Source organism: Pteronotus mesoamericanus, unplaced genomic scaffold (genome assembly GCF_021234165.1).
Source record: "Pteronotus mesoamericanus isolate MK-2021 breed Mesoamerican mustached bat unplaced genomic scaffold, CSHL_Meso_final scaffold_507, whole genome shotgun sequence".
Classification (NCBI taxonomy): Eukaryota; Metazoa; Chordata; class Mammalia; order Chiroptera; family Mormoopidae; genus Pteronotus; species Pteronotus mesoamericanus.
The window spans coordinates 4631486-4652073 of record NW_026555319.1 but is presented as its reverse complement, the minus strand read 5'-3'; the positions used below and the strand labels follow the sequence as shown (position 1 = coordinate 4652073).

General features: G+C 48.6%; 1 protein-coding gene across 1 annotated transcript in view; it reads right to left on the bottom strand.

Annotated features, from left to right (window-relative positions):
• Nucleotides 1–19337, bottom strand: part of CCDC63 (coiled-coil domain containing 63) — a 28183-nt gene extending 8846 nt beyond the window's left edge. Inside the window, exons 1-6 of the mRNA XM_054594011.1 lie at nucleotides 19264–19337; nucleotides 15088–15277; nucleotides 7980–8099; nucleotides 5685–5866; nucleotides 4693–4874; nucleotides 3749–3969 (exon numbers count right to left, since the gene is read on the bottom strand). Of these exons, the coding sequence (XP_054449986.1) occupies nucleotides 3749–3969; nucleotides 4693–4874; nucleotides 5685–5866; nucleotides 7980–8099; nucleotides 15088–15277; nucleotides 19264–19322 (954 nt within the window). The 5' untranslated portion in view covers nucleotides 19323–19337. The remainder of the gene's footprint in view (nucleotides 1–3748; nucleotides 3970–4692; nucleotides 4875–5684; nucleotides 5867–7979; nucleotides 8100–15087; nucleotides 15278–19263) is intronic.
• Nucleotides 19338–20588: the final 1251 nt, after the last annotated feature.

Genomic DNA, 20588 nt, shown 5'->3' with positions numbered 1-20588 from the left:
GGGTGCTTCCCTCCTCCCAACACCTGAAAAGGAGCCTGTGCCTCAAGGAGTTGAAGATTTAAATTATCCAATCCAAGAAGCCCAGAACCCTGGAGCCCCTATTATGTCCCTGGATGTTTCCCAGTTAAGAGAACAGTGAGGGCATGGGAGGGTGGGTGTCTCATTTTTTCTGGACGTCTAGAGCAGTACGGTCAATAGGATTTCCTGCGATGGTAGCAGCGCTGCCTGCACCACCCAGTCCTAAAGCACTAGCCACACCTGGGCACTGAGCACTTGAAATGCAGCTAGTGCCACTAGGGAACTAATTTTTAAATTTAATTTAAGTTAAATCACCACCTATGTCTCGTGGCTACTATCACAGGCAGGTGGCTCCAGAGCAGGGTTCTCGAGCTCTGGCATGACTCGGAATCACTTGGAAGCCTGGGAAAACACAGAGGGCTAGGCCCCTCTCCCAGAGGCTCTGATCCAGCAGGTCTGGGGGGCTCGAGATTGTGCATTTCTACAAAGTTCTCAGGAGATGCTGCTGCTGCTGCTGCCGCCGCTGGTTCAGAGGCCAGATTTGAGAATCACTGGGCTGGACCAACATGTCCGGTATAAAAGATGTGCATCCTTTGACTGGTCAAGTCCATGCCTAGTCATCTGTCCCATGGAAATAGTAGGACAAGTGGGCAAAGGTGGTCGCTCAAGGCTGTCCACCGTGTTATTATTTATAATGGGCCCCATTAGGGGCATCCTAAATGTCTACTGATAGGGGGTCGGATAAGCCAATGATGGTACATTCATATCATGAGGGGGAAGGGGCTCAAATAAAAATATGGTTAAATGCAGAGTCCTGGCCCCTTCTCAGAGAAGCTAGGTTTGTAGGTATGGGATAGGGCCTGGGGAAAATGCATGTTTAAGAACATCTTATGATTCTACTACAGAGCATCCAGGATCCCCAGAGCCATTAAAAAGAACATAGAAGGTGTTGGGAGGTATCTAGGATGAACTGTTGGGGAGGAAAGCTTACATCCATCCTAATGCCAGAGACAGGCTATGTAGCTAAGGGAGGAAATACCCCTATGGTGATCTAGGTCCCTTCTGTTCGGGAACCATTTCCTGGCCAAGTCAATTTCCAATGGGAGTCCTCAAATCCCTCTCTATGGCTTGACCCTGTGACTCCACTGGAACTAGTAAGGTGCTCCTTCCTGGAAAATGAGAATTTGGGGTCCTGCCAACTCCCAAACCATCCTTCCATCATTCCTTCAGCTGTTTGCAAAGGCTGTCCCTGCAATACTAAATATGGCCACTAGAGGGAAGTGGCGAAGCACGTAAAGGAGAGCCCTAAACTCAAACCCAGCTATTGTGCATCAATGAGGCGGGCGTGGGGAGAGTTATGGGGCAGAAAAACTGAGCCAGAGTCCTCAGATCTGATTTTCCAAGAGAAATCAGAAACCCAGAGTTTCATGTGAAATATCTTGATTTTTCAATACTGGCAACAAATATATTTAAAATTTTGAGGGTACAGGAGAACAAGCAAAAGAATGAAGGCTGCATATGTCCAGTTTAGGGCCCCTAATCACAGACCAGCAGGTGGGGGTGAAGTCAGAGGTTAGAATCCCAATTATTTTCAATTTTTTTTTTTTACCGGAACCCTCGTTTGAGCAGAGGCGCCACAAGAAGGCAGAAAGGTAGGGCCTCAGACACCTCTCCCCTCTGCCCCTTCATCTGGGTCTGCTCCATTTTATGTGTTTTATATACACGTGTTTCCTCATAACCAGTGTTTAAACAAAAACGTTCTACAGATTTTTTTATAAGTTTGGGAAGTATGGCTCTAGTCCAAGTAGTCACGCTACAGATGAAGAGGCTGAGGCCCAGAAAGGGCAAGAACTTGGCCAGTCCTTCATCCCACGTTCATCCCAACGTCAGAGGCAGTCTATGTAGCAAATGGAGGAAAGGGGAGTACCCTCAAGGTGAATGGGAATATCAAGGTCAATTAATGTTCGGGAACCATTTCCTGGTCCCTTCCACAGTGTGCAGGGCCTTCCTGGGCATCAGGGATGCAGGGGGAATACACTGTGAGCTGCACCTTCTCCATCTGTCCCAGGATCTACCCACCTCCCTTCCCCACCCCACCCTCTGCCCCAGGCCAGGGGCTTCCTTGCCCTCCGCTTGGGTTGGGCCCAGCCAATGAGACACACCAGCCACGGATTCAAGGGCAGGAGGAGAGTGAGGTTGGGGGGATGCTTGCCTACTCCTTGGCAGGTCACCAGCTGGGCCACATCTCTCTGGAAAGGACACACAGACAATTTTCTCCACACACCTCTCTCCTGATTCCAGAAAGCATCCCCTCCCCAGGTCTGGAGCCTCTCTTCTTGCTGGTCTGCATTCTCCCTTTTTAATTCCCTTAGACCTTTGTAAATAGTCCCTCTTAAAAAACTTACTGCAATTTGCCCATTTTGGACATGCCATCTGTTTCCTGTGGCAGCTCTACCTGACACAGCCACCTCCACCTCTCCCATTTTTGCATGCCACCTGTACTATTATTAATCTGTTGTTGCCTAGTAATGGTCCTTAAGTCAACAAAACCTTGTTTATATCAGTATGTTGCCCATTATTTGTTTACTATTATTACTTACCACACTAATAATATCCAAGTCACAAGTTTGCTCTCAAGCTATATTCTTCCTCATCCTCATTATATAATTAATTCATCACCAATAAACTAAAAGTTCCACCTATATATTCTAGTTACTATCTGTGTGCACGTAGCCAGCATACAACCCCAACACTCAGGAAACACATTACAAAAGGAAGTGGCTCCACTTGTCACATAAACAGAGCACTGGGACCTCAGAGGAACAATCACTCCCCAGAGGAGGTGACACTTGTGCAGGGAGAGGACTAATGAGTGACATGTCACCAGAAGAAAGGCAGGAGGAAGGAGGAAAGAGCGCAAGGAAAGCCTCAGAGGAGGGGAATGCATGGGGCTGACCACTGCAGGGGGTGCTTGGGGCCACAATGGGAGCTGAGCCTGCAGGGGCAGGTTGAAGCCAAATTTTGAGGAGCCTGGAGTGTCACCCTGAGTTTAGACTCTGTGCTTTGCAGACGTCCCAAAGGCTGTTTTGGGGTGCTCTGGGGAGTAGGGAGCCCGGGGAGCCAACTGAACTTGGGAAATTACAGGCTCAACCAAGGCCAACAGGTTTTTACCACAGGACTTATCAGAGCATTTACTACGTCCGTGCACATCAAGTCTCTCCAAGATGAATTCATTGACTGTCTCTTCTCAATTCTGGAAGCTGTTGATCAACAGAGATCAGCAAGCTTTTAAGGCAAAGGGCCAGATAGTAGATATTTTAGGTTGTACAGGTCACATATGGTCTGTCTTACATATTCCTCTTTTATTTATTTTTTCTTATACCCCTTTAAAAATGTAAAAACCATTACTAGTTCATGGGCTCTACAAAAACAGGCCAGGGGCCATATTTGGCCATGGCTAGAGTTTACTCAACACTGGATTATAAATGTCACTTGAAATGAGGGGACATGACCACATTAAGTGTGTATATCAATTGAAAGACAAATAGCAACTTCGGAAAGGTCAAAATGTAAGGGGAGCACAGGAAACATAGTGCTTCCCAAACCGATTGGACCTCGAGGCGCTTCTGCTGCAGAGCATCTGCGGGGGACAGCGCTCTGAGGAGCCCCTCTAGGGAAGGGGCTGCTGGAGCAGGCGGGCCTCAGGCCAGGAAAGAGGAGCTGCCCTGACCTGGATTTTCTCGATCTTCTTGTGCATCATCTCCATGTCGTTGTTAAGCTCTGTGACGTACGTGAACCTGGCAAAGTTCTTCTCCTCCTTGGCCAGAAATTCCTTCATGAACTCATTTAGGTCACCATTCTCAGTCAGCTTCAGCAGCCGGAGGTGGGCCACCTCATAGCTCTCAAAGCACTCACCCTTGCTCTTCTTCCTGGACTTCTTCACCTTGAGAGCTGGAAAGGAACAACCAGCAACAGTGAGTCTGGAAAGGAAGGTGCTCCGTGCGGTGCCCAGCAGGGGTGGGCTGTATGTTATTATAGTTGTGCCTTGGGGAGAGGCTAGACTTTCCCAGGAGATGGGGCAGGAGCTTCACTCCTTAGTTGTTTCACAAATAACTAACTGAACGCCTACTATGTGCCAGACACTGAGCTGGGGTCTATGGACACAAAATCTTTGCCCCACAAAGCTTTGGTAGAGGAAATCAAACAAAAAGAAAAAAGACAAAGAGACAGTCAAGTAAACAGAAAAAGAAATCCATCGTGGCCTGAGCAATGGAGGAGACCCAGTGGAGGTGCTGTGCTGGGTCAGCTGGATGCGCAGGGAAGTCCTCTCAAAGGAGGTGACATTTGAGCAGGATGAAATTCAAGGAAGCCCTGGGGACAAAGGGCCTGAAGCTGGCTCAGAACTTGACAAATTCATGGAGTTAGAACCAAGAAAGTTCTCCAAACCTAGTTCTCTCCAGCCTGGACACCTGCAATAGCCAACTATCCTGAACTCAGCCTTCCCTTTCTGATATGGCTCCCATGGGGCAAGTAGAAGGCTCTTTCTAGACCTTTCTAAGCACATCTGCCACATGACCCTTTTACATGCTGTGGCTTTCCACTGTCCTTGGGATGAAGTCAAAGCTCCTCGGCATGGTTGAGGATTTGGTCCCCTCTACTCTCAGGAGGGTGTACCTTCTTCCTTTTTGGCCTGCTCCTCGAACTCCATGCGATCATTCAGCTTGATGAGCAGGAAGGATTTGAGCTTGGTCTCGTGGGCGTAGATGCGCTCCAGCTCTCGGATCTCCAGGTTGTACTGAGAGATGTCCTTCTGCTGGCGCTCCTTCATGGCTGCCATTCGAGCCATGGCTTCCAGTCTGGGCGAAGGGGGCACAGGGCCTGAGTGCCCGGAGGACCTTCCCGTCGGCCCCCATCTCCCTACCAGCCCAGAGGGACTTCCCGCCAATGATTATCACTTCTTTTCATCAGGGGGTGCAAGAACAACCTTCTTTACCTGAATGACAGGAGCCACCAGCTCTAGACCACCTCCAGGAAATTATCTTTCTATCACCACCACCACCCTCATCAGCAGCGTCGTCACCAGCGCACACATCCCCATCACCTTCGCCACCAACACCATCCCCACCACTTGTCCATTACTGTGTCACAGCCACCCCTTGATGCACAAATATCATTTAATCCTCACTACCGCCCAAAGAGGTCCTACAATAATGCTGGCGTGTTGGAGCCAGGATTTAAACCCAGATTTCGCTGACTCTGAAATGTGCTCTCACAGCTAAACTGCACGTCTTTGCCCCTGTGAGCGTGAAACCAGGAGACAGCCCAGACTGAGAGAGGCTCCCAGACTAGAGGCCGGGGCACCTGGAAGAGACAGGGCAGCAAGAAGATGTGAATCTCAGCTCCACCATATCCTCCGTTTACCTGGGTCTCAAGTATTTTGGCATCTCTAAGCCTTTACTTCCTGGTCTGTAAAATGGGAATATAATTCCTACAACACTTTTAAGGGTTGAACTACTGCCCAAAGCATCTGGCATCATGCTTGGCACACGTTCAGTGCTCAGAGTTACGACGATGATTTCAGGTGCCTCAATACATAAGTAGAGGAGGCAGCGGTGGCCCAGAGTAGGAAGGTACATGCTCAGCAGGGGGCCCCTCCCATGGCCTACCTCTGCCCGTAGGCCTGCGCAGACTGTTCAATGGCCACGTTCATGGTTTTCTTCTTCAACGACAGGCGTCGATGGAGCTGTTGGTAGACGTTGTCATAAGCAGCCTTCTCATACCGTAGGTCCTCAATCTCCTTCCGCAGCTTAGCATTGGTGGTCAGCATCTTGTCAAACTGCACAGTGACCTGTGCCGGCGGTGAGGGGGGGAACTGTGCTTTAAAACAGAGCTCATTCCTCAGGCCTAAGATAAGCATCCAGCCAGAGGGCTGGAAGGTCTTCCCCCCCAAACCCCACTGCGGGCCCACAGAACAGCGGTTAGGAGCGCTGGATGAGAGGCTTCAGTTGGCCACCAACTAGCTCGGTGGCCTTTGGCAAGTTATTTTTTCTGGACTTCAAATTTCTCACATACTTTCATACCTAACTTCTAGTTTTCAGTAATTACTAGCAGGGGAGAGGGGAACAAGCTAAATGACACCATGAGGAACAATAAGCCAAATGGAGAGAGCAGGCCTTTCTGCAGGACCACCGACCTGGACTCCCCAACAAGTGGATGGCATGAAAGAAGTTGGGGTGGGGCTGCTTTACTGCCGGGCCTCTCAGACTTGGCATCGTGAAACCTGGGGCTGGGTGGTTCCCTGTGCGGGGGGGCGGGGCGGCGGCTGTCCAGTGCTTTGCAGACTGTTACGGAAGCAAGGCACTACTGAACTGGCTCAGGAAGAAACAGAGAATCTGAATAGACCTCTGACAAAAAAGCCAACCTCCAGACAAGCCATCCTTAAACCATGATGCATTTATTCACTCATTTGATCAACCAGTGTTTGGCTGAGCATCTATTCTGAGCCTCACACTGTGCCAGGCATTAATGATTCCTAGCTAAGGGGACCTTTAGCCCCACTGGGGTTGTTAGTAACAGTGCAGACACCTGTGTACAAGCCTGGGCGGCTCTGATTCAGTGGCTGTAGAGGGGACCCGCGAACCCGCGTTTTAACATGCATCCCAGCATTCTGATGCCTGGCTGCAAATCACTGTGCAGGGATTTTAAGGAGACACTGCCCTGCCCTCCAGCAGCTTCCAGGCTTCTGGGGGAGGCAGAGAGAGATCAGGTCAAATTTGCTTCAGCCACCCCTGGTTAAAGCTGGGTGGTCAGAGTTTTGACAAAGCTAAGAGCTTTGTATAGTGAGTTAGTGAACGCTTCTCTCCAAATCAATTCATTTTCCTTCTCTTCTGAGTCAGGTCCTGGGAACCACAATTTCACAAGCCAGACCAGAACACACTGTTCGTACCTGCCCAGCATGCCTTTACCCTTTCTTCTTGTTTTTATAGGGGAACCACTTCCACCTGACTGAGACCGCACAGTTTGATAGTGCCACCCTCCCCAACTTGGAGAGGGGGGCAGTCAAGGGTCGTCACATGACTCCAGTCCACTACTCCATTCTTCGACCACAGTGATTGGTTCAGGAATGGGCACATGACCCAAGCTGTCCCAATGGGAACCCTGGGACTTGTGATTGAAATCTCAGGGTAAAGATGCTCCCTGTCTGCCAGTGTTCATTCACACTGGGGGCCACCCAAGAATGAAGTCCACCCAGAGGACAGATGGACAGTTAAAGTGTCCTAAAGACAGATTTGGAGCACCTAGAGCCACCTATGCCTGAAGGTACCACTTCTCCCCTGAATTTCTCACTTTTACTAACAATACATGACCCATTTTTGCTTTAACCAGTTTGCACTTGAGTCCTGCTTAATGCCAAAGTCATGATAGATTGAAGGTGATCAAGAGACACTACTTCACAACTTTTCTTTTTATCAAGTTATGCATGTCTATGCCTAATATTTCTTAGAAACACCAACAACAACCAAAAGTTATTAGCTCTAACAGAAGCATGAGCAGGTTGGCATGGGGGAGGAAGGTCTAACTTACTCTGCCTGGTGAAGGATAATATTTGAGCTGCTTCTTGAAAACAAGTAGGAGTTTTTGAAGCAGGGAACTGAGAGTAGGCATCCCAGGAGGGAGGGGGTTGGTAGAGGGTGTGCAGACAACAGCAGAGAACAAGAAGGAGAAGGACACCTTGGGTAACCATGGGCCAGCAAGAAGGATGGAATAGAGTGGGTGGAACACAGTGAGCGGATGGTAAATTCTAACAGGCAGCATGGTCTAGACGGACACCATTAGTTCACCACCCCCCAAGTCCACCCACTAAACGAGTATGTTCTGCTAGGGCACCCCAGACATCTCCCTTTTCCCTGAGCAAAGAGAGGCAGAGCTGTTTGCAAAGATGCAGAGAATACTCTACGTACAAGATTCAGACGAGTTTCTAACACGTGGATCTGTTTTTGCAGTTTCCGGGGACTATTGGCCTCCTGTATTTTTGTGAAGATCTGTTTTTGGTTTGTTATTTTTTTTTCCATCTGAATAATCTGAAAAAGAAAGAAAAGAAAAGAAAAGAAAAGAAAAGAAAAGGAAAGGAAAGGAAAGGAAAGGAAAGGAAAGGAAAGGAAAGGAAAGGAAAGGAAAGGAAGAAAGGAAGAAAGAAAGGAAGGAAGGAAGGAAGGAAGAAAGAAAGAAAGAAAGAAAGAAAGAAAGAAAGAAAGAAAGAAAGAAAGAAAAGAAAAGGAAGAAAGGAACAACCCAGCTGCGTTAACATCTGTATGGGTACAGGTTAAATAGTTCGCTCACTTGACCGTGCTAAAACAAAACCTGCTACGTTCTTTCTTTTCCCATAAATGGAATTTTAATTTCTCTCTTCGATGCATGCTCAATTCAACTTAATCTTAGCCAGTTTAGGGTAAAATGAGGCAATTTAGAGTTTCTGCTCTCACCTGTGTATGTAAATTTCACTGTGGGTGTAAATTCCACCTTACCCTAAAGCCATGGTTTCCAACAGGTGTTTCCCTCAAAAAGTCTTCTGTAACCTTGTGGAGAGTTTTTGGGCTCTTGCAATGATGGGACACTAGTTGCACTTAAAGGGTGAGTCATGAAATGTCACACATCCTGCAACATGTGACACAGCACCAGACATCCAAGAATTGTCCCCCATAGACTGCCCAGTGTCCCCTGGATGTTATGCAGGTAAAAAAAACTGCTATGATTTTCTGTACCTAGAATCAAACTGTCTTCTACATAAAAATACACAGTATTTTTCATTCTTTTCTAAAAGATACTATATTATCCAGGAAAGTAGTCACTGTATAGATCAAAAGAAGGCTCTTTGTTTGGAACTTCACCAAGAGTTGGCCACCATTTTGGAAATCATGTGACCAGCAAAACATGGCCCACGTTCTCTGAGCTGCGGATACAATAAACGTGAATCAGTCTGCGGCATGGAATGCTCAGGGATTCTGTGAATATCGATAGCGGACCTCTGACTCTATCTTCTAGATCAGCCCCTTGGCCAAATCCGTCCACTGCCTGTTTGTATAGATAAAGTTTTATTGGCTCACAGTCATGCCCATTCTTTATCTATTGTCTAGGGCTGTCTTCCTGCTACAAAGACAGAGAGAAGTAGTTGCAACATGGTCCACAAAGCCAATTATTTGCTACCTGTCCCTCTGCAGAAACAGTTTGCTGGCCATGTTCTAGATAAGTCGGGCCAGAACATTCACGTATCAAAATACATCGTTTTACATTTATTTAAATAAATAATTTTACTATAAGTAACTTGTTTATTTCTCCTTTATATTATCATTAGAGCATCATGATGATTTAAAAGAATAAGGGTAAAGGATTACACTGCCTATGAATTTTATTTAAGAATTGTGAAGGAGGTATTACAAAGTGTTCACTGTCAAAAAAGGGGTGCTGGCAGATGCAAGGCTGAGTGGAAGAAATCAGACACAAAGAGCACAACCAGAGGGGTCATTTATATGCAGTTTTATGTGCAGGCAAAACACGTCTACGATTCCAGGGTCGGGAGATGGGCCCCTGGAAGGCTGGGTAATGGGAGGGCACCAAGGGAGCCTTCTGGGTGCTTGAAGGTCCTATATCTTGATCTTGGTGATGGTTACACGGGTGTATAAAAGTGTAAAAATTCATCAAGGTGCACCCTTAAAATGTGTGCCCTTGCCTGGGCATAATTAATAACTCAGTGGAAGGAGGGAGGGATAAGGGAGGAAGAAAGGAAGTGATCTTAAGAAGAAAGGAACAGAAATGGGTGTTGAGAATGACAGGTTTAAGAACCACTGTCCAAAGGGGACCCATGGGGGGGCTGTGTATGTGGCAGGTCCCTTCTTGCAGGAGAGATGAGTCTTCACCAGCGGTTTCGGTGGGGAAGGGGGCGGGGAACACTGCTGTGACCACGGGGAGAGGTACCGGAGAGTGGCTACCCAGGTAGGGAAACGGAATACAGACAATTCCTTCCAGATACGTCTAGAAAGGGAGAAGCTGCCAGTAAATTGCAGGAGTGTTGTATTTTATTTTGTTTTTTTTGGTTGTGTTTGGTTTTTAGTTGTTTTTTTTTTTTTTAAGAGTAAAGAGACAAAGAGAGGGTGACAAAGAGAACAATAAGGGTGGTTGCTGATAAAGCCATGTCTTCATGGCGGGGGGGGGGGGGCTGTGGGCGCGAACACAGGAGGGGCCTGGCCTTGCAGAAGGGCAACGGCACCCTTCCTCTGAGGAGGCCGGCTGAGCGGAGGTGAAGGACGCAGGCTCAGAATGCGGAGGAAGGCGTGGCCACCACAATCTTCTAAAGCAGGTGAAACAACCCTGAGGCCACCTATGTCCAGAGGGCTTCTTGCTCAACAGAGGATAAATACGGTATCCCAAACGCAACGCCACGTGATGCTTGGCCCCTGGGACAGTGAAGGGACACTAATGAAAAACCTAATGAAATCCAAATCAGGTCTGTCGTTCGGCGAACAGTATTGTGCCCATGTTCATTTCTTAGTTCAAATGGATAAGGTAAGGTGTTTGCCTCAGGGGAAACTGGGGGAAGGGTATACGAAAACTCTGAACTATCTTCATAACATCTCTGTAAATTTAAAATGATTTCAAATTTTAAAGTCTATTTAAAAATAATCGATAAGTACATATCCTTTTAGTCCATGCTCCTCTTGGGTATTATATGTTACCAGCAACCAGAAGCATTCCTGACACCCCATGGACTATCCATAAGGATAATGGATTCTGACTTCAAATAAGTGAAATACACCCTGCTTCAGCCAGCAAGAAAGAATTTTAGTGTCTCTCTCTACCTTTGTAACGCCAGCCAAGTTCTCTGGGCCCAAACATCCCCTGTCACCTTTCCAGGGAGCTCACTTCATTGTTTCTCATACAATCACTGTGGATAAAGTCATTTCCAAACACTGCCAAGAGTACGCATAGCTAATTCGTGGTGCACCTCAGTCCACACGAGGCAAACACCTATAGTATCTGCCAGCATTTAGCCTCCTCTAGATAGCTGGCTGATGCTAAGTCCTTAAGGTTGTAGATAAATTTATAGAACCATTATTGGAAAAAAAGTAACCTTAAGAACAGGCGAGTGCCAGGTTAAGCATATCAGAGGTCCTTTGTATTCTTAGGGTTGGGGCTGAGACTAAGCTCTGAGACTTTTTTTGAAGCCGCAGTGAGTACAGGCAGCAGGGGGATGAAGGGAATACTGTCATTTTTAAACAACCCAGTGTGTTCCTGTCTGTCTAGATGTAGTGGCCCAATTCACCTCTGAGGACAGTCTGAAGCCTAGCTTCTGCTCTGGAATTGAGACGAGGGGGGTTACGTGCTCGGTGTGATGCACTGTAAAGTCTGTAGCCACAGGGAGGCCAGCTCTAGCTGGCGGGAGGAGCCCCCGTGCAGAGCTTAGCTGATGAATTCTGGGAGCAGTTGCATCTGTGATCCTGTGTTAGCGTCCCTGAGTTTTAATTCCCTTCCGTTATCCCCAGGCCTTCAGGAAAGTCTGTACAGCACAGTCTCAGCCATCAACGTGGGACACTAAAATATATATCTACGCATAGATATATGCATGCTGTGGGCTGTAGACTGTGACCAGGCGGGCGGCACAGCAGCATGAACTGTAGTTTGCTGCCCCTGGGCCACCCCAAACCAATTATGGAAATTCTACTTCCTTTTGCCACTGATTGGCCTAGAAGTGGGCATATACCTTAGCCCTGGCTAATGAGGGAAAATCTACTGGAGGGATTTTCTAGCAAAATCCGTAAAGCAAACTTTGTAAAATAGTCTCTCCCTCCTAAAAAGAGACTATCACGTGAGAAAATGTCCCATCCCTTCTTCATATCTGAATGTGATTATGTGGGAAGCTATACCAGCTAAGCTTTGGCAGCCGCCTGTGACCATGAGGAGATGGCCAACCAAGAGGATCAGAGAGAAAAGGACCAACCCATCAATAGAGAGCTGTTAGACCATCCATGGCATGGCCTCTTTCCAAGCAGACATCTTATTATGTGAGAAAAACAAACCTCTCATCTCCCAGCTGCTTCCAGTCAAGAATTCTGTTACCTGCAGCCTAACACATTCTCACTGACACAGTAATAGCAAGATGGCAGCTCAGATGATCAGACATCAAGGGCACCAGCCGTTGGGCCTCGCACAAACTGGTGAGGCAAATGAATGGTGTTTGTGATCGATAAGCGTGTGACTTTGGACTTTACCTGGAACACACGTGCACTTCCTGCCACGTTCCCTCAGAGCAAGAGGAAAACAAAGAGTGTCATCAGCCCTGACAAAGTCAGGTTCAAGTCACGTCAGGTTCCCTATTCTACTTTGTTCTCCTCTCCTATTCCAGGCAGCATCTCACCACAAACCGCCCCCCAACTCACCTGTGAAATAAAACAAATGACAGGTTTAAACACATGGGAAGACAGCATCTCCAGACTGTGGGGTCGCCTGCCCTGAAGGGGTGCCCTTCCCTGCCAGAGCTGACCCCAGAGTCCTCTGGCTGCAGCTCCTTGTCGAGGAAAGCTGTGGCATCAGCATCTCCTGGGGGCTCTCCTGACTGAATCGGCCCTCTTTCCCTGTGGCGCCTTTAAGTCAGAGGCTGCTTTTGTGATGCTGAGAGCTATTTGGCCTCCACCCAATGGGAGCCATAATCCAAGGCTGCGCTGACTGAAATGGATGGTCTATACAAGATGCTCTCCCCCAGCAGGAAGGCACACGTTTGTTATTTGTTTTGTGAGGCCAACCGGGGCCATGAAGGTCCCGGCCTCCAGTGACCTCTTGCAAGGACAAAGCTCTGGGCACTGTGAGGGAGGCACAGCAGAAAGGGATTCTAGGATCTGTCCCCCATGGGATCAAATTAGACAAAAATGGTTTTTGCATTAGGCATGAGTGCCATATTCTTTGGAGGATCCCAAAGTAGGCTGCCTTTTCCTAATGTTTCTGAGGACCTGTGTCCCTATCTTATCTTCAGTTTTCCTTTTCCTTTACATATATCACCTCCTTTCTGACTCACTCACTCACTTATTCGTTCATCAGTGCTTATTAAACACCTGCTCTGTGCCAGACAAAAGATGCCTGACAGTCATCAGGACAGCGGATTCCTGCCTTCAGGGGCTTCACAATCCAGGGCTGGAAACAAGCCAGGAAGCACCATCAGCTCCCGGAAAAAGGGAGAAAAAGTGCTGTGGACTCGCACAGCAGGGACACCGCACAGGAAAGACTATCCCCTGCAGAAACAGCATTTGAGCTGAGACCAGAAGAATAAATAGGAGTTCAAGCAGAGAGGACGGGGAAGAGTGCTCCAAGCAAGAGGGAACAGCATGTGCAAAGGCCTGAAGTGAGGGAGTGCTGCAGTCCATGAAGGCATCCAGCGTGGATGAACACAGGGAAGGGGAGACCTGGAGAGAAGGTGGGAGAGACAGGAGGGGCACAAGGCAACGAAGCCAGCAAACCACACTGGGGAGCTTGGCCTTCGTCACCAGAACAACAGAAATTACCGAAGGGTCTGAAGCAGAGGAAGGATGCCATGGGATTTCCAGATTCAGTAAATACTTATTGAGGACCTTATGTTCTGGGCACTAGAATAGATACAGGACAACAAAACCAGCATGGTCCTCGCCCTCATGGAGGTGACAGGTTAGGGAGACATTAGATGACACCAATGTCAACTACCACTGTGAGAAGTGCTATGAAGGAAGTGGCATGTGGTGTCATGAAGAGGCTAAGGAGGTGTGCTGGGATCTCCTGTTTGCACCCCACTCCAAGCTCTGTCTCCACCCTGCTCCACCCACCCTGCCCTGTGCCCCGAAGGCTGGCCTGGAAGGAGCCCATGATGACACCTTGCCCTGGGGAGCAGAGGGTAAGAAGGCAGAGAGGCTGGGGCACTTATTCCCCCTGGCTTGCTCCTTGTCTCCAGGTTCCAGACTGCCCCTCCTGTCCACTGTCACTAACCCTACAATGCTTCAATGTCCCTGCTCGGAATTCATATCCCCGTAAATCATCCTTTCATAAAATTCTTCTCCAAGTGCCTACTGAGTGTGCTGTTTGTTCCTGGCCAAAGGCTGGCTAATACAAGGGGGACACACTGCAAACTGGAGAGATGGCACAGAACAGTCCTCCCTGAGAAAGCCACATCTCAGTTGAGACCTAAAAAGCAAGTAGCCAAGGTGACTGGGGGCAGGGGTAGCATGTGCAAAGGCCCTGGGGTGAGGAAAGACTTCACATATTTGAGGGGGGAAACAGTCTTTGAGGTAGGGTGAGATGAGTGAAGGGGGAAATGATGTGGAATGAGGCCAACGGGCAGACTGGGGCTAGATCACACAGGGCTTTTTAAGCCATAAGAAGGGGTAGAGTTATTAATGCTACCCAGCAGACATCTCTCATTCTTTGTCTTCCAAATCCATGGGAGGGCTACATCCACTGGACTCTTTTGTGGATGGCTAGAGTTGACCAGTTTGGGGTGGGTGTTTGGGGTATTTGTGGATTTGCTAGACTATTTTGAGCCAATCAGTCATGAGCAGAAGTGACACACATCACTAGAGCAATCCATTGCCAGCGCGAGGCTGTCCAGAGCTCTCTTTTTTCTACCACAACACCTGGCAACGGTCAAGGTGGTGGCCATCCCATTGGCCTGGTCCCTGGATGAGAAGATATAAGAGTCCCTAGCCAATCCCTGATAGACAGGAAGTATGAATGAGGAAGAAGACTTTATTACTTTAAGCCACTGAGTTTGGGGGGGATGTTTGTTACTGCAGCATAATTAGACATCTCCTGACTGATACAGTGAGAATTTGGGGATTTATTCAAAGTGCATTGGGAAGCACCGGAGGTCACAGTGGAGAAATGGATCAACAGAGCTGGGAGAGCGGGGGTTACAAGGTAGTGGAGACAATGACTACAGTCCTAGTTAGGAAAGTGAATATGGGGGATGGCAGATCTGGCCTAAGGCATCATGGGTACTTCCCCCACCCCTTCCCTTTGCTCTGTGTTCTGGTTAGCCCGTTAAGAGAGAGACCATACCTTCTCATCCAGTTCAGCCAACAGTAGTTTCATCGATTTAATCAAGGCCTCGTAGTCCTCTTTGGTTTGCAGCAGGAAACGCAGCTCCATGTAGTTTTTCTCATTCAGATCTAAGTTCTTGGAGGACTTGATGAGACTCAAAAGCAGGGTGATCTCGTCCTGCTCCTCTTGCAGGGTCTTGATTTCCTTCCTGTTAGGGAAGCAGTGCATGATTAACCCTGAATGCTCGAGTTCACCTTGATCAGACGTACCAGATTCCTTCATTGTGAAAGGGGACTTGGAGAGGTACATTCCACCAAAGCAGTGGAAGGGACCTGCCCACCTGCATCTTTGATCCAGGTCTAGAACTCAGAGCAACTGCGATCCAATGCAGCTTCCACTGCTCTACCTTTCTCTGAGGGGCAGTTTTTTTCCTAGGGAACAATTTGCAGCTGTGCCTGTCAAAACCCATTACCCAGACATGGTGAGAGCCCCCACGTTTTCTTTTGCCCCCAGCTCGCTGGCATCTGTCTGATTTTGCAGACTTTCTTTCTATACTTTACAGCCAATTATCTCTGATAATGAGAGGCAAACCCATCAGGCAGAATTTTTCAATTTTGCATCAACACAGCAATGCACAGTAACCTCTAACCTCCACCAGTTTCTCTACCCGGGGTGCTAATGATTTGTTAAATTGGCGGACACATGCGTCTCCTGCTTTCTCTCTGTCTACTCTGGAGAAGAGAGAGGGTGGGGGATGTGGGCATCAAGAATTTAGAAAAGAGAAAAAGCTCATGACGCTGCAAGACAACTGAACAATAGAAAGTGGCACAGAGGCTGAGCTTCTAGCCAACTCTGGGCACCCTCCTCCTACGCCTATTGCTCAGTGTGGTTTGCAACCAGCTGCATCAACATCCTCTGGAAGCTTAGAGAAACGCAAAAGTGCAGGTCCCAACCCAGGACCTACTGAATCAGAACCTGCTTGGTAACAAGATCCTCAAGTGACTCACATGTCCATTAAAGTTTTGGAAGCACCACACTAGAACAGCAAAGAATGTTCTAAGGTAAGCATCTGCAAAGCTTTTTCTATAAAGGACCAAAGAGTAAATATCGCAGGCTTTTCCCGCCAGCCGTCTCTGTTGCAACTACTCACCAAAGTAACCATAGGCAATGCATAAACAAATAAGCGTAGCTGTGTTCCAGTAAAACTTTATTTACAAAAACAGGCAGCCAGCCAGACTTGCCCTAAGGGACGTCCTTTGCTGACCACTGTCCTAGAACAGCACCATCCAACAGTACATTTTGCAGTGAAGTGGTCTCTAGCTGCTCCCTCTAACAACATACACCAGGCACGTGTGGCTCTGAGCACTCGAAATGTACCTAGTGCAGCTGAAGAACTGATTTTTAAATTGTATTTCATTCATTGCAAATGCAAACAGCCACATGTGGCTAGGGACCACCGGTGTGTACTCCCTGTTCTAGATTATCTAGTCTTCCAAACCTGGCAGCTCGGACTCTTCTTTCCCTTTAAGCCCCTCTTGGGAGGGAGTCTTTGTAAAGGTGAAAAGACAGAGAGGGAGCACAAGAGTCTCCCCAAGTCAGGCTTTCAGAGGGAGGGGCCAAAGCAGAAGGCAGGCCTGTCTCACAGGCAGGGCTGGGACTGCGGTGAGGGGACGTGAGGCACACAAAAGTTTAAGGTCGTCTTCCCTCTCAGGGTGGTTCAAGGGCAGGGGCAGCACTAGGGAAAAGCACTTCCTTAAATGCTGCACCCTGGGCAGCTTACTCACCGCACCTCTGTTCTGTGGCTATTTACAGGGGTTTCACTCTGCAGGGTTGAAAATCTCTGCTCTCCCACTCCTCCCGCTCTCAGCTCTATCACAGTGACACCAGATCAAAAGGACTGGGGCGGGGCAGGGCAGAACGAGGTGCAAAAGAGCGATTCACGATAACTGTCAGAGGCATGCCAGGGAAGGGACAGCGGGGCCAGGACTGCCCGCTCGGATGTGGGGGTAGGGGACTGTGCAGCCCCGAGAGCGCTGTCAGCTTGAAAAAATATCTCATTGATTTGTTGATCTATTACGCTTTTCAGGGAGACACTTTTATCTTGTTCTAATAAAATCCCTACATAATAACAATGTTCCCAACAGATGGCAATAAAGTGTCTTGAAAGAGGGTGCCTTTTCCTTTGCCTAAAATTATATTTTATTGATTATGCTATTACAGTTGTCCCAATTTTTCCTCCTTTGCCCTCCTGCACATAGCACCCCTCCACCCCCTCAGGTTTCCCTACCCCATTGGCCATGTCCACGGGTCATGTACATACAAGGTCTATCCAGCAAAAGTCTGGTCATTGTTATTATAATGACAACAGTTTACATGGCATTGATGTAAGCTGGCAGCCAAGGAGAGTGGACTGGAATATGTGTGTGTGAACAATGACGACTTCACTGTACTAGTCAGTGGAGGCAGTAGAAGCCATTAAGTAAGCGTGTGTACTGTGTGGTCATCACATTCAAAATGACTGAGTAGAGCAACGTGTCTGCATCAAATTTCATGTTAAGCTTGAACATTCGTCTGTGGAAACTATTCAGATGATTCAGAAGACTGCAGGGGTGGGCAACTGGTGATTGGCAGCTTCATCATGACAATGCATCCGTTCGTGCATCATGTCTTGTGCAGTTTTTTGGCAAAACATGCGGAGCCAGCCTGCCGGTTCTGTGGCTCTGTGGGGGAGGGCTCAGAAAAGGAACAGTGGTCTCTCCTGGCACTTCTGTCTGGGATACAGCTGCTCCCCAGTTCTTGCCCTGATGCTGGACAATTCAGTTTTTCTTCGTGTGTTCCTAGTGGTTCAATCTGCTGCCCCTGCACTGGAGCTCAGAGCAAGTGAGTGTAATTCTGTGCATGGGCCCTTTAAGGGAACTTGCAGGGATTCCAGCAGTTTCTGTCTTCCAAAATCTCAATCCTAGCTGGTTTTTTCAGCCAGAAGTTATGGCAACTTTTTTCTTGGCACTGGAACCCTGGGCTGGGACACAGGCCATTGTGGGGCTAGGATCCTCCAATCCTGAGATATCCCTCCCGATTTTTATCCGCCATGTGTGGGCGTGGGGCCAGCTCATTCCACATCTCTGCCCTTTCTCCCAGTCACGATACAGTTTGTTTTTTCATTCCATAGGACTTCCATTCAGCTCAATTTCTGATGGTTCTGAATGATGGTTGTTCTGTAGTTTGCTTGTATTTTTGATATGGTTGTGGGAGCTGTGTTTACCTACACCACCATCTTGACCAGAAGTACCCTGCCTTTTTCTAGCTGACATGAGGATCCCATACGGACTAGCCATGGCTGTGAGTGAGCCAAATCCATGGAAAACCTAAAGAACCCCTTTTTCCTATCCTCTGAATTTCACACATCATCTAACAATAAGATTTTCTTTCTAACAATGGGCAGTTTCTGCCGGTACAAACATTATGGATGGAGCTAAGGAATTATATTCCCTTGGAGGGAATCTAAGAATATCTGTTTGTTTGTTTATTCATCCCTGGGGAACACCTTCCTACTGCCCAAAGACACTATACACACCATAATTCTAGGGCAACCCAATTTCAAATATTCTATCTTGCAGATCCCATAAGGATGCGCAAGCAGGAAGCATCCTTTGGGGCGTCCATAACCTGGTGATTTCCCCCGCTCTGGGCACTCCCACCTCCAGTGCCAGAACCACGGGAATGATACCCACGGCCATTTTGTGTCCTGTGCCCCTGCCCCACTTCTGGCCACAGCTGACTGTTCCAGGAGCAGACACCTGACCCAAGCTGCCCCATTGGTTTCTCCCTCTTAGGAATTCAGGACTGGAGCTGATTCACAGCAGTCTTTCTGTGTGGCCCTTGGTAGCTCAGGAGTGGAGGCAGCACCTCCAACCAGCCACAGCTGAGATTCAGAGAGAGAAAGCCCACGTGGAAAGCACCAAGACCTGCAAATGGTTTTTCATTAGGGTCCTTGCCTGAGACACGGGGGCCCTGCTCCCCCCGGAGTCCCTGAGAATAAATATCCCCTCCCCACTTGGGTTTTCCCAAGTGGTCCCCAGATTGAGTTCCAAAGTGGGCCCCTGGCCCGAGGCCATATGAGTAAGCAAGGCCCATGAAACCAAAACCAAAATTTTCTCCAGGTTCATTTAGTACAAAACCCCGACCATCACTTACTGCTGGTACGTGAGCACCTGCTGGGAGTGGAAGTTCAAGGATTTCCGACTTTCCACCATCTTCCGGAACTGCTGTCTCAGCTTCCGAAGCTCCGCCTCAACTAGCTGCTCTTTTGCCTTCTCTGAAAGTTCCTGGGGAACGTCGGAGTCTTTTCTCCTGTGCTTCTTCGACTGGGTGAGACGGGGGCATGAGCAACAGCTTAGGTGACTGGAGAAGCCCGTATTTCAGACCAAGGGCAGAGAACAGGAGGGGGTGCCTGGGGCGAGGCTGAAGGTGCAACACCGCCCTTAGTTGATGTCAACTGCTTATCTGTTACCTCCCTGATGAGGATGCCAGGATGGAGAGGAGACTAGGCCTCTTTATTGCACACTGAAAAAACAGGCTTGCTGTGTGATCTTGGGCCAGTCACTAACATCCCTGGGCCTCTGGTCTCTCATCTACAAAGTGGGCACCCATAAACTGGTTGTCCGGATTAAATGGGCTGACACATGCACACTGCATGGCGCAGTGCATGACCCACAGTAAGCTCTCTCTACACAGGAGCTATTGTTACCTACCATTGGCATCTTGAAGGAATTGTCCTTTCCCTCTGCTCAGATATCAGACCCAGGGACGTCAAACCCAGCGACTGCTCCTTCCTCTCTCTCTGCAGCGCCCTGTCCATAGTGGCAAAAGGGAGCGAACTTGTGAGCCACCTCTGCTGACGGTGCAGGATCCCAGGGGCACAGCCTCCCTTCCCCACCCCTCACAGGCCCTTCCTCCTCCCACAGCTTGGCACACGAGAAGGACACGGCAGATGGCTGCCCGGGTGTGAAAAGAGGCTTTTTTTTTTTTTTAAAGCAATGTTTGCCGAAAACCTGTTCCTCTCTCATGATTTATTATTAGGAGCCGGGCAGATGGTTCCAACGTGTCCGTTAGCCTCCTGCTCCCTGTGTTCCCAAAGAAGGGTGGCAAATGGCAACAGGGTAGCATGTCCTCCAAGGGGGTCAAAGCGCTACTGATCCAGCTCCAGCTGTGTGGGCCCCCATCTTTCAAAGCAGGAGCTGTTGGTACTGAGAGGCGTTTTTATCATGTCATATCTTGGAACTTATTTGGCCTGGAGGTGTTCAGAGGAGGGAGCGACAACTTCACCCTTACAAGCCCTCTGGGGCTGTGCGATCCCCTGCCCTCTACTCCCAGACCCCAGGGGCTAGATTCCGAAGGCAGAAACTTCCAGCTTTGCCACCCATTAGGGGCCCTGCAGGGCAGGGGTTAAAGCGCTGGGTGCGTCCATCACCAGATCCCAGCGAACATTCCTCTTTGGCCACTTACAACCGTGGGCAAGG